The sequence below is a fragment of the Alosa alosa genome, chromosome 12, assembly GCF_017589495.1.
Source record: "Alosa alosa isolate M-15738 ecotype Scorff River chromosome 12, AALO_Geno_1.1, whole genome shotgun sequence".
NCBI classification, from domain to species: domain Eukaryota; kingdom Metazoa; phylum Chordata; class Actinopteri; order Clupeiformes; family Clupeidae; genus Alosa; species Alosa alosa.
Window position 1 is genome coordinate 34,037,764 of NC_063200.1, and position 14,014 is coordinate 34,051,777.

The 14,014-nt window shown below is 40.1% G+C and overlaps 1 protein-coding gene across 6 annotated transcripts in view; it reads left to right on the top strand.

Moving 5' to 3' along the window:
• LOC125304209 (homer protein homolog 1-like) overlaps positions 1-14,014 on the top strand; it is a 160,303-nt gene that overhangs the window by 76,357 nt on the left and 69,932 nt on the right. For 3 of the 6 annotated variants that reach the window (XM_048258280.1, XM_048258278.1, XM_048258279.1), the window contains one exon: positions 9,703-9,779. In XM_048258280.1, the coding sequence (XP_048114237.1) occupies positions 9,732-9,779 (48 nt within the window). In that variant the 5' untranslated portion in view covers positions 9,703-9,731. Of the gene's footprint in view, positions 1-9,702; positions 9,860-14,014 lie in introns of those variants that run through there. The other 3 variants (XM_048258276.1, XM_048258277.1, XM_048258281.1) reach the window with 2 other exon arrangements.

Consider the following 14,014-nt stretch of genomic DNA (forward strand, 5'->3'; position numbering starts at 1 on the left):
TATCCAAAGAAATGTAGCATTTAGGGGATGCAGCTCCATAACCCCCCATTCATTCTCCACTTGTTCACGCGTGCCTTCTCATTGCAGTACCACCCGGAAGTATTTTGAGAGTGAACGTTCTCCCCCTATTAAAAATTCTCTGCTATAGGCCTTTATACTTGTGCTCACCAGCGCAACACTAGTTGCCTTCTTTGAGATGTACAGTAGAGAGGTTATCACCACTAGCCTGGCTAGCGCCACCACTTCTCAATGAGACGTGGTCTGGGAACCAAACGTTCATTTTCTCGTATTTGAAAAAAATGCCCAGATCCGTTTATTGGGTGCCACGGATGTCTATCAAATGCGTCTGTGCATAGCTCATCATCGTCTTGCTTTCCCACCTGTTCTGTGATTGGTTCCCTATCTCAGGCGAAAATTTGCTTCATGGTCTCCAGGCTGCCTTAGCAGCGTGAATCAAATCGCGCGCAAGGCAGCATGGGAACACCCAGGCTATATCACCACTGACTCTGCACAACATCGAAGAAGCAAAATAATTAAACAGGAGGAACAGCTAACAGTGTCAAGAGAGGTCTGAGAGGTAGAGTTGAAGTATAGTTAAATAAATATTTTCATTACTTTTTGCTGGATCCCTGATTCCTTGTTCCTTTCTCTTAATTCCCCCGTGCTGCAACTCTCCCTGGTAACTTCGTTAACTTATCCAGCTGACTATCAAAACTTATTGACATAATTCAGGCTACAAATCAGCCATTCCCCTGTGCTGCAACTCTCGCTTGTAACTTTGTTATCTTCTCAAACTGACTATTCAAACTTAATGACTACAGTTCACAATTCAGCTCCAATTTTACCACAAACCACTTGACCTCTGATCCCAATTTTTAAATGTAGTTTTCAAAATAATTTATATTTATTAATTTGTTCTACTTTCATGCACATTGTGTGAGTTAAGCCTTTTAAGTCTATTTTTAAGACGTGGGCGATGTGAAATGCTGACATGCCGGGCTGCTATGTTGTGCTCTGGTAATTTAACTTAACAAATATGTGGTAGAGGTACACACCTGCTCCCTGGTCTTGGCTTATAGCTTGTCCATCCTACTTTCAATAGAGGCATAGCGTAGCGTGTGTCGGCGCGCACAATGCCGGGAATGGCGAGTATACAGATGCATTGATATTTCAGCTAATTTCAGATATTTCATTAAAGCAATACCAAAGAGTTTTTGTACCTTACAATAATGTTTCCAAAATTGTTTCAGTGGTTCATAAACACGTAACAGAGCGAACGGCACTTCTGCATTCGCTTCGCGACCCTCTATCGGCTATAATCGCACTTTGCCAGATCGGGTAGCGGATCTGTAGTTCGATGGAATGAGACATAAGAAACTACAAATTTGACTTGCTTCTGATGTCGCAATACATCATACTTTCATAAAATCATGCAACATACTCTACCTTGTCTGTGGACATTGTTATTTGCAAAGCCGGTGCTGGATAAACAAATAACGTGTGTGCAACAAAGGAAAAGTGCTTTGGTGTTGCTTTAACCTCGCTAAAGGCCATACACCTGGCTTATTTTGATAAGTCTCTAATTTTACTGAGAGTTCCGTTCCATTAGTGTGGTTTATGTTAATCCCAGCTTGGTAACTATGGGAATTCATGCCACAGAACTAACCTGGTCCGTAGTAGGTTAACTTTCAAGCTTAATCAAGCTGTTGCGTCAACCTGTAATTTCATGTTCTCATCACCTGTAGCCTACAACTTCAAAAATAGAGCTCAGGATTGTGTCATAAAATCGTTAATAATTGTGGGAATCACGGTAACGCTGGCTACTGTACAGATAGAAAGTCAATGGGGTAGGCATACCATGTCAATTTACGTAAAATGCTGGCCAACATGGAAAGGATCTCTATAGATATATACCTATATCTATTTTACCTAGTGGATGTAAAACAACTTAATACGAGTGTTTGTAGGGGCTCCTCTAGTATTGCCTTAATTAATTTTACGACATATATCCTCTTTTCGTCAATCTACTGCTTTGGTCTACTTTTCTACCTTGTGCACGAGAAGACATGAAGCTTGACCTAAGCCTCGCTTGAATAAACGAAGGCAATATGCTAACTTGAGTTGATGGAACGCCTTCATCCCCAAGTAAAAGTCTATGCTAGTTCAAGCCAGGCTATTTCTGTTAATTGCCGCCTTAATTAGCGAGGTTCATGGAATACCCCTCATCCTCAGTAGTGGAAGAATTGCTATTGTGTCCATTTTTGTTAGTGTTGAGCCACCCAAGTATCACTGTCAGAGAAATCCAAGTTTTGTAAAATTACTTTAAAGTCAATTATTGTCTGTTACCATTCATACGTGACTAGTTTTCTGTTGGCCCATACCATGTTATTAATTAGAGATGATAAAGACGTAGGTTTCTTGGCATTTCGTTGGATAAGAGCACTTCTACCTCACATTCGCTGGAAATAAACTCTGTGTTTTTATTTGATGATTTCAATTATTACATTTTGGAGCAGGTTTGAGTACGGATGGATCCACAAATGAGTTTTCATTCTTATTAATATTGCGGGATAGACCATTTTGTCTTCACGGAGGTCTGCGCTCTCCAGTGGCACTCTAGTTAGCATATTAAAATACATTTGTTTCATACATTTGATTTTTTTTTTTTGTGTAAAATGCATGGCAGCAAAAGTTGCCGACCAGTGACCGTTTTCATTTTGGCACCCAGGTTAACAGGTTAGAGTGTGCATACTGCCTGCGTGACACGCATATCTCAGGTGCGGCTTGAACCACGCTGAAAACCTGTGTATGCTAGAAATAGGAGAAACGTCTGCATGCTAAAAATAGGAGAAAGCGTTTCCATTCAAAAAAGACAAGTAAAGAGATGCTTTAATAGGCAGACTGCCCGCAGCAGCGCCACATCTGAGACGTCTCTTGTATGAATGCACAGATAAAACGTGACTCAGCAGCCACGGACCAGACACGCAATGCACACGCCACGTGACCACAATAATAAAATAATACAAAGATAGCACCAACCAATAAGAATGACATTAATATTGGACAAAACAAACATAATAACATTTTACACAAGTAGTTTAAGAATGCAATACTTATGTGTAGCTTAACATTAATAAGAAAAAAATACCAGAGTATACTACAAAGTATACTACAAAGAAGACAAGTACAAGTACACAAGAATGCTATGCTAGTTAGATAAATAATAGCTAGTTGGATTCTACAAACTTAAAAATTACAAGGACAAAGATTGGTAAAAGACACAACAGAGTCCTCCTCCTTAATCTCAATTATGATAGTCATGCATTATTGAAGGCATGTGAACACCATTTTGAAATATCAGAATTCATGGTTAAAATGAGCTAGCACTAGGTTGCTATCAGCAGCTGTTAACCTACTTTTAATGTTAGCTAATCATTTGCAGTTGACAGTATTTATTACCACCCGAATTTCCTTACATTTTAACTAAACCTTACCTCTGGATAGCTGTGCCTCCTCTTTCACAAAGATTATTCCATCTTGCACACGTGCTTCTCACACTTCAGAAGCTCCTCTGTTAAAATTTGCTGCATCACTTCACTTGGTGAGTGAGTGAAGAAAAAAGTATCGGACGACCGAACTCCCCTCCCCCAACAACATTTGAGTGAAACATGTTCAACTTTTTAAGCTGCTGCATGAGCGCCAGCCAATCAAATGGCGGTTATGCTAATGAGCAAAGGCGGCTCTCAAAGTAAATCAAGATGGTGCCCGGAGTTCATTAGATGGTCCGAGACGCATGTATTTGCAGATAAAAGTAATTTGTTTGGCTTTTTATGCTTGGATTTTGTGACCGTTAATGAGAAATAGATGCTGTAAAAGCTGTTATTGTAATCCCAAAGAACATCTGAAATGCTGTTTGAGCCTATACCATCTAACATTAGCAAGTTAGCAGACAATAGACCTCTCCAGAATAAGTCCCGCCTCCGTAACTTCCGTATCCATCCAACTTCCGGTCGTCAAATGTCTATGGGAAATAACATGGCGTTTTGAAAGATCGTACCTGTCAAACTCTGTAGGTGACAAAGTAGAAAAAGCTGGTGGGCCGATTGGCCTACACACTTCTGCCATCTAGTTTCCACTGGATTTTTGATTGTCGGTGCCGTTTAAGTAGTAAACAATTATTAATGCTAACCGGGAGCTAGTTCCGATGTACGCGGGCAGAGGAGGGCGTTAGATCTTGCTCACAGCCAACCAGTCACAACTTAACGTGATGGTCATTTTCACGTGTGATTCATGCGTGGTTTCAGTGGTCTATAAATGTAAATCATTTGCAAGGTTCAGCCTCTTTTCAACATGACTTAACTTTGGTTTGACTGTGCGAGTTTGTTGGCTGTTATTGAGATATTTGAAAAAGAAAGAAATTGTCGACGAAGACACTAAAGACATGACAAGATGAGATTTTTTTTCACGAATAACAGATAATGTTAAGCAGACTAGGAATCGGAGGCTAAATCGTATTGAGTCGATAGCTTTATTTTGCATGACCTTGATCAGAACAGTAACATTTTCAGAATGTATTAACAACCTATCAAACATGATGATTTCACTCAGGGTTAGTGCCACCTCCGTAGACAGGCTCTGGTGTCACGAACTCCATTTCGGTGAAGACAAACTATGAAACATTGCCGTTGCTATGCAACCTTGACTGGGGGAGTCGCGGCGTCTGAAGCGTACGTTAGCTTAGTGCTTCTTACTGATATATTTCTACTTTAACGGCACCGACAATCAAAAAACCCAGTGGAAACTAGATGGCAGAAGTGTGTAGGCCAATCGGCCCACAATTTTTTTCTACTTCGCTACCTACAGATGTTTTACCGGTATGATATATCGAAACGCCATGTTATTTCCCATAGACAATCGACGCCCGGAAGTTGGATGGATACGGAAGTTACGGAGGCGGGACTTATTCTGGAGAGGTCTATGGTTAAAACACAAGCCTAAACATTTTTTCACAGTGATGTGCGTTTTTACACTGATAACTACTAAGTTAACAGTCTAAACCTTTTAAAAACGGCACAATTGTGTTTAAAAAACGGTGGATTCTTCTCATTTAAACATTGACATTGTCTGTACTTTTACGGCAGTCTTACAGGAGAAACCATATTGTTTATGGTAAATGTCTGTTAAAAACTTTACAGTGTACTGTAAAAAACAAACCAGTGTTACAGGTTTTTTGTGTACACAATGTTTTGGTAGGAATTCCACACAAGTCTTTGTACATGAGGCCTCTGTTCTCTGTATCCACCTAGGCTAGGGCTAGGGCGGATGGCCTGCAAATCTATCTATTGCAAATTTACCATCATAATGACTTTGAAGCTGTTATACTAAGACAGGGTTGCCAACTCTCACGCATCTGGCGTGACACTCACGCTTTCAGCACCAATCTCACGTTCTCACGCACACTCAAGAAATGTCACGCCAAATCCATTCTTTTTTTTTGCAATCCGTTCATTTTTTGTTGATGACTAGACTAGACCACAGCATTGTTTCTAAATGACAGGATACAAGTTTAAGGCATACATATGTCTAGACTAACAGCAGGTAGATCTAATATCAGCCTACAACGTTCTCAGCGCAGTTTTCTCTGATTGTTGATTCGCTGACTGTTTAATCCCGTCCGCGACACCTTCCCGGAACACGCTGCTATTTAGACATGAGGCAGACCGACATAAAGTGTGGCCGCCTATTCTTCTCTAGGAACTACTCGCGAAGTAGCCTCACAGACATCACATGAAATAACTTTTTCTCATCTTTTATAAGGTATAGCCGCTATTTGCTGCGATAAACAGTTCGCGAGAAAATTAACTTTCAAGAAATAATCATATTAGGCTACTATAGCTCTGCGCTCATTTCAATTCATATAGGAGGAATATTTCACAAACTTTTCGTTCCACACATGACAAACCGTAAACCAGAATAAACAGCAGACCTTACCGAACACAAAGGTGTAATGCAATCCCCTGTACAATAAGCCGTTCCAGAGTAATCCGGTTTTGAAATGGTAGCAAATTTCTATATGGTCTCCAATTTTGGGCTTTAAGTGTCTTAAAACTGAGCTGTGCTTAAATACCTACATATGTGTAAATATTAAAATCAGAGGATATACAGCTCATGGCTAAGAGTTTGTCGATGTAGCCATAATGATTTGTTTTCACAAAATGCTAAGCATGCATGTATTTAAGTGTCTTAAAAAAGTGTGCTTATATTGGTCAATGCATAATTTCATAACAGGCCAAATAGAAAATAAATGTTAAATGTTAAATATAGCCTAGACATAATATTAAAATCAGATTAAGATAAAGCTGGATGGCTCCAGAACTCACACCAGTGGATTGGGTCTTAAAGGAGCCACACCACTTTTATGACACTATAGTCTGTTGACCTTTAGATTTGTTGCTACTGGGCATGAAGGGCAGGCCAATTATGAGTTCTGTCCAACAATGATGGTAGGTTTAGAAAAAAAGTCAGCACATTTTAATCATATTGCAATAATACCAATAACCGTGATCATTTTGGTCAGGATTTTTCATCAAGACTTAGAAAGAAAAAAATATTTTAGGCTATTTCCATCCCTGATACATATGTACACTCATACACACATTCATAAGTCTCAATCTGTCCATTTCTTACCACAAAACTCGCCAGAAGTCATCATTTAAGGGGTTATTTTTCAATTTTTTCTACTGAGCTACTACATTTTTCAGGTGAGCAGGGGGGCCCTTTTTATGTCTGTGCCCAGGGGCCCAGTGGCTCATAATCCTTCCATGCCACGGGGTTAAAACACTGGTCTTGTTTTCAAGTGCAATCAATAATTTAATTGTATATTTTGAAGAAACTTTTCCATTCTATTAGGTTTTTTTAAAAAAAAAAAAACATAAATCAGGGATTATACTGTACATAGCAAAAAAGTCAGACATTTTTAAAATGAGGTTTAGGGAAAAATTTAACGCACACACACGATGACTTCACAAAATCTCACTCCAGCCAAACCCTGACTAAGATAAGAAATCGAACACAATTAAATGAAAAGTTTGGTGTGATATTGACCTAAAGTGTGTTAAAACATGATACCGAGTGTGAACTTTTGTCTCATAGCTCATCTCGTCTTGTCCCCTGCACTCTGTACACTTGTCCCTGAAATCTGACGCTAGTTAGCTGATGCTACCAACAGGTTTTCGATGGGGGTGCCTCGGTCATCGGACTAGCCATGCAAATAAATCACTGTTTTACACCATTTACGAGGCTCAAAGTCCACACTTCATTGGTAGACTTCCGAGGGCCCTGACATTTAAAACGAGACATTGAGAACTTTGAAAAAGCACTGGTAGTTTATTTACAAGACGATTTATACAGACAGTACCTTCAGGAAGTTTACCGTTCGCCGCCATCTTGAATTTAGTCATGATAAGTCGAGCGACGAGTACGAATGAACAGGTATGATAAGGGATCAGATTCCAAAAATAATTCTGTGAAAATGCATTCCAGTTTCTGTTTCAACACACTTTAGGTCAATATCACACCAAACTTCTCCTTTAAAAAAAAAAAAATTAATTAACTAAAACGTTTTTCCCCATTGACTTTCTGTGGACCGTCCTTACAGCAAAATAAGGCAATCAATCTGCCTTGCAGTTGTGTTCTAATTCCTTGCCCTCTGTCCCTCTCCATTCAACCCTAACAAAATTGACTGTGGACTGTGATCTCCGGTAGGTCAATACGGCACACTTTTTGTTTGCTACCCCAGAGCTAACTTGCAATGTAACTTACCATAGGTAGTTTTTATGATAGTATGAAGTACTTTTTGTATAGGCTACTATCCCCTTCTGATACGGTTGAAGCATTAGTCTAGGCTACTGTAAGTGTCGATGATATTGCATCTGTCTTATGCAAGTGAGAATGTGGCAGGTGATCTACTGTATAGGCTTAATAAAATAAAATAAACAGATTGCTAATGGCCTACAAGCTGATCTGATGTCTGATGTGTGATCAGTGGAATATGGGGAGGAAAGTGGCAGTGTTTTTTTGCGCATCTGCAGAAGTCAGCCAAATATGAGGGGACTGACATGCGATTCTCTGTGCTTAATGAAAGTATACATTATTCCCAAATCACAAAATAATGGTCGAATATTACTGATGATATTTCATTGTTATTTAAGAACATGCAGTGCGGGTAGGGCACCAAAAACATCTTGCTTGTAAAAAATCATCATACCGCTTATTGTGGCGGGTCTGTTATTTAGCCTACTTACTGTAGGCTGTGCAAACCACAGGCCTTTATTTTGGGCAAGCATGTATTCGAGGCAGGCCTTTATTTCATAAGGCTTCTGTTGAAGAATTTTATATAAAGCCTGCGCTAACAGTTGTCCTCCTGCCCCCGCTACCACAGCTGTGTGAGGGCGTCCCTGGATAGTGTGGCATGCTCACGTGTTATGTCTCCTCCTTGCAAACTTGACTATAGTGAAACCATTAATGAAAGCAAAGCAACCATTTACGTCTTCATAAAATAACAACTTGCGTTTTTGCGTCGTTAACCACTGTGTAGCCCTTACCCAAGTAGCCTAAATCGAGGCCATTTTTAATTATGCATGATTTATTTTGTTATTGAATTCATAGGCTGGGATTCCTCTCGACAACAATTATGTTTAAAGTAGGGCTGTCAAAATAACTGATTAATTTCGATTAATTAATTTGAGAAAAAATAACTGATTAAAAAAATAGTGCAGATTAATCGATTCTGTATGACCTTTGACCCCGAGCCGTTCTAGTCAGTAACCAGACTGTAAAATGAAGGAGAGAGAAGAAAATATGCTGCCTAGATCATTGATTGGAACATTTACTTTTAAAAAAACGGCCTGATGATATTGATAAAAATAAAGTGTTGATTAAAATAAAGTCCTCTGCCATGTCTGCAGCAAAGAATTTGCATATCACCGGAGTTCGTCAACTCTAGTCGCACATCAATGCAAAGTAGTGTTGACATTGACGGGAGTGTTAATTTATTTTCATTGTGTCCCCTAGGTTATATATGTGGCCTGAAATGCCTTGTATGTGAAAAGAAAACTTCTTCCGGAAGCACTTTTGAATGTATTTCCTCAGAATATTAGGTCATACAGTATCATTGATTATTATGGCCATTATTTGAACAGTGAAAATAAAAATAAAAGAGTTTTTGAACTTTAATGTCACTAACGCTGATAATTCAATGATTCATTTGAATTTAAATATTTAAAATACTTTCACAGCAAAAAATATATATGCGATTAATTTAGATTAATTAATTACAGAGTATGTAATTAATTCGATTAAATTTGTTTAATCGATTGACAGCCCTAGTAAAAGGTAGCCTCCTGCTTTTTCAGAAGGGGTGGCAGGCAGGCTACTGACAGAGCGACGTACAGTGGCAGAGCGACACACAGTGGCTGAAAAAGTGGTACTAAAGTTTCACGCAGCTTCATGTCACGTAATGCGTGAATGAAGTGGCCATTTCAAAGTAATGCCCATCCAGATCTCCTTATATGGGCAAAGATGGCAGCTTTGGGTACTTTTGTAGGCGGACTTCAGAGGTCTAAAGCAAATAACACATTGCATGCATTAATATTAACTTGAGAAAATGCATCTCTGTTCATTTCTTTGTATCTCTCCTTCTAGAGAACAACCGATCTTCAGCACTCGGGCCCATGTTTTTCAGATTGATCCCAACACCAAGAAGAACTGGGTACCAACCAGTAAGCATGCAGTCACAGTCTCCTACTTCTATGACAGCACACGTAATGTCTACCGCATCATCAGTCTTGATGGCTCCAAGGTGTGTGTTTGTGTGACATGTGTCTCTTTGCACTGATTGTGTGTATAACTAGTCCACTAGATCTAAGACACAATCTAACATATGTACAGTATCATACTGGTACACCAGTCGTATCAGATTGGGGACAGAATATAAGTCTGAATATCTTGTCCACGACATACACAATTATAAGTGCTGAAATAAAAATCCTTTCAGTACTCAAAAACAAGGTACAAGAATCCGGCAGAGTTCAATGCAAAAATGATTTATTGTCAAAATAGAGCAGTGTTTCCCAGGATTGCACTGAAGAACAAAGACCCTACACTAGCTTTTATACATTGCCTAGGGTTTTTTGCAGGCATAACAACGTGTGCTAATCACTGCTGCTGCTATCATTCATTCCTCTTAGTCATCACTATTCCAACAGAGAATGTGCTTTTTGTTTGAGAGATAGCAGTGTGAGATTTAAATGAAATATCGGGTCACCGGGGTGCAGAGCTAGTTCAGTTGGGTGACAGCCGCAACTGCTTTGTGTGCTTCTGCTTCGAAGCTTTGTGTGAACCTGTTAGGTAAAGCTTCCTTTGAACAATGTTAGGTGCTGGACCTCCTCCCTGGAGGTGCAAATGCCAGGTGCAAAATTCTTTTTTCGTTTTGTTTACATACAAGATGAAAAAAAATTACCATATATTTTTTTTTATGAAAATGTCACATTAATCAGGCCATGAATGATTTATTAACAAATCCCTCTGTAAATATCTTCAGAATACTGCTAAGTCAGTGTTTCCCAGAGAACTGAATTCCATTTGTGGTGGTTGGTTTGCAGAATTAACTTGAATGCAACAGTTTTTAACAAATTAGCACAGCGTGGTTATGATGCTAACCAGATTTAAGCACAATTTAGTACAACCTGGAAAATCATTGTGTGGTGGTCAATGTTGATATTGTGGTGGGCCACCACAAATAAGTCAATGTATGGGTAACACTATAAGTGTATAACTGGAAAGTTTGGTGTACATAGATGCTACATAAGCTGTGGTGTTCATACTGGAGAATGACAAAAACTCATTTTTCAGCTGATGTTTAAGGAAATAGCATAAGGGGAATCAAGTCTACCCAAATTCTGGACAGTACAGCACCAGCTCCTCTAGCACTTGCATCCACTTTAAGTAGAAAAGAAAGCTGGAAAGTTGTCGTAACAAGCACAGGAGTGCTATAGCAAAAAGCCTGGGTGTTTCTGAAGACAAACAGACAATCTGCAGACCAAACAAAGTCATTAGTACAAGGCAGCACCTTCTGGAAATTCTGGAAATGAGCACAAGAGACCAGAACATTGCGTAGACCAAAGCAATCCTCCTCAGCAGAGAAGACTGACATGACTGGGTCAACATCCAGCTTTCCCACGTCGCTAGAGGCACAAGACTGCACCATAGACAGAAAAGGCAACGGCACTGTCTCTACAGACAGCGGCAACAAATCTTCATTTTCAGCCCACTGATTGTGGACAGCGACTCAGGCACAGATAGCGATAACACGGACTAATTTTCCAGACATAAATGGGTCAGACAAATTCACGGCATGTTCATATTTGCGTATATGGGCCAGAGTAAATGCATATGCTGGAAAAACGGACGAAGGAGTCCAATCTAAATTGGTGCTTTGTGCTAAGGGATTCACTACAACTTTCGGAGGAGGTGGCACTTTTCTGCCTGCTAAGTCATTACCCAAAATAAAGACAACTCCTTTTACAGGCAGATCAGAACGAATAGCCACTTTAATGAGGCCAGAAACTCACTTTTTAAGTGCATGGCATGTAATGGGACTTTAGCAAAGGCCATCTCGATTCCCTGCACCAACACATCAGAACTACAATAGCTATCATTCAGGGGTGTGATTCTTCTGTTTTTAAACGGAATTCCGTTTTTTGGACTTGAAAATGAGACCCACACAATTCGTATAGATCCGATGTCGATCAGATCTGTCGATCTGAGGTAGGCTATATTTCTGTATAACACAGGCCATTATTATAACAGGCCGCTGACATTGACGACGGGTTTTGTGCTTCACATCTTTCCGAATATCCGCTGCTTCTAGTGTATTTCGCCTGAAACAGCTGTGAAAGGTAAACAAACATGGCGGATGACATCGGTAATGGCTGCTGAATCTGTTTAAAATGTCATTTGTGTGACCTTATTTTGCTTAGATTCGTAGATTACAGATTAGAAATAAACAATTTTCTATCTGATTATGCCATTGTTGTAACCATTAATAGCGTCTGGTCTGATATATCTGCCGGCCGTAAAACTAATTTATACCGTTAGCCTGCTAGCTTACGTAAGCTAATTTAGTTTAACGTCAGGCCTTTGCTAACGTCATACCGTAGTGTTAACCAAAGATTCTAGAGTGCTACGCTCATTTTTAAAAGATGCATTTAATCCAAAGTCATGTCTAGTGAGACAGCTCTCTATGTAGGGAGGGAGGCAGTAGGCAGCTGTCTCCCGTTTCGAACACACCCTAAGTTGCAATCTCTTCAATCAGCATCAATATCAGTAGGCCTATCACATGAATCACTATTTTGTACGTAGGCCCAGAGGACTGTTAGGGGACAGGCTATATATTATCAAGTAGGCCTATAGTAAATAATGTACTCAATGTTGGTTTAAGTAATAAACAAAACATGTTATAAATGGAAAGAATCCATGGTTCTGCATCACTGTTGGCAAAATGATCATGATGGCCTATATATTTCAGCCATGTATTTGATGAAGTGTAGGTGACAGGTAAATTAAATATATACGGTAGCCAACACTAAAGTACTCGAAACACCGGGTAACTCCGTGCTTCGTATATTTTCCTTTTTTTTCTACCTTTGCCAATCACACCCCTGATCATTAGAGAATGGAAGGACCGGATTAACAATAAAACTTTGTGCAGGACCGGTATCTCTTAAAATGTTTACAAATACGTTATCTTCTTCATGGCCAGTGAGAGAGACAACTCTGTTTAAAATAAATGGTTCATAACTAGAATCAATTTCATCGGATATTTTCTCTGACATCATGGTGCGCACAAATCCCACACTCTTCAGTGTTGATTGCTTGAGAGCCTGATTTTTCTTTTCCAAAATTGGACACACGCTAATAAGATAGCCTACCTCATGGCAATAAAAACATTCTCGTTTTGCGAGGCTCTCAAAATTTGAATTCCTCCAACTTAGTTTTGGACTGGAGGGTGGTGTTCGAACATGATGAGGTGGAGAAGACGGGAGAGGAACAAACACATTTCTATGCGTCAAGGAATATTGATACAGCTGCTTGAGCCAATGTTGTCACGTCCCGATCATTTAGATAGGTGGGTACATTTTCCGGAATGCAACTTTTAAATTCCTCCAGCAAAACTAATTCACAAAGTTGCTCTCTTTATTGAACATGCTCTGATGTGCACCAGCGGTCAAACAGACCCTGTTTCTCACGTGCAACTTCAACATAGGTTACCAACAGGTTAGGTTAACAACATAGGACATTTTTGTCTATGCCTCAGGCACTAATTCAAAAGCATTCAGAATTGCTGTTTAACCACATTATAATCAGATTGTCACAGACTCAGACTGGTAGAAACAGATCTTTAGATAAACAGGTTCCTTTATTGGCTCAGAGGATAATTCAGCCGAAAGCAAAACATTACTAAGGATTAAACACTCAAAAGATTCAGTCCTTCAAAAAGCTCAGAAGATGATTTCCAAGGAAATATGAACAAATTCTAACAAAGAGCTCACGTATACTGGAAGAGGCAGGAAACAGAGGAGCACAGCAAGATTGACGAGACCAGACACAGACTGGAGAATGCGGGAAACCTTTGTAGGAGAGTTAATGATGCGGTGATTGCTTGCAGGTGAGTAGAGCTAATAGGCAGGAGAGTGTGAGAGATTCCATGTGACTGGGGAAAGCGGGGGAGTGGCAGTAGGAGAGTCAGGTGCTGGTGTGGCATGAGGGGGCGTGGCCGAGGGAGAGCCCGGTGCCGGTGTGACATTACCCCCCCCCCTCTAGGGGCCGCTCCCGATGGGCGAGGACCCCGACGCCGTGGACGACCCCGAGAACGAGGGGCAGGGCAAGATGGATGTTCTCTGTGGAAGGTGGTGAGTAGGGTTGGGTCCAGGATGTCACCTCGTGGTACCCAGGA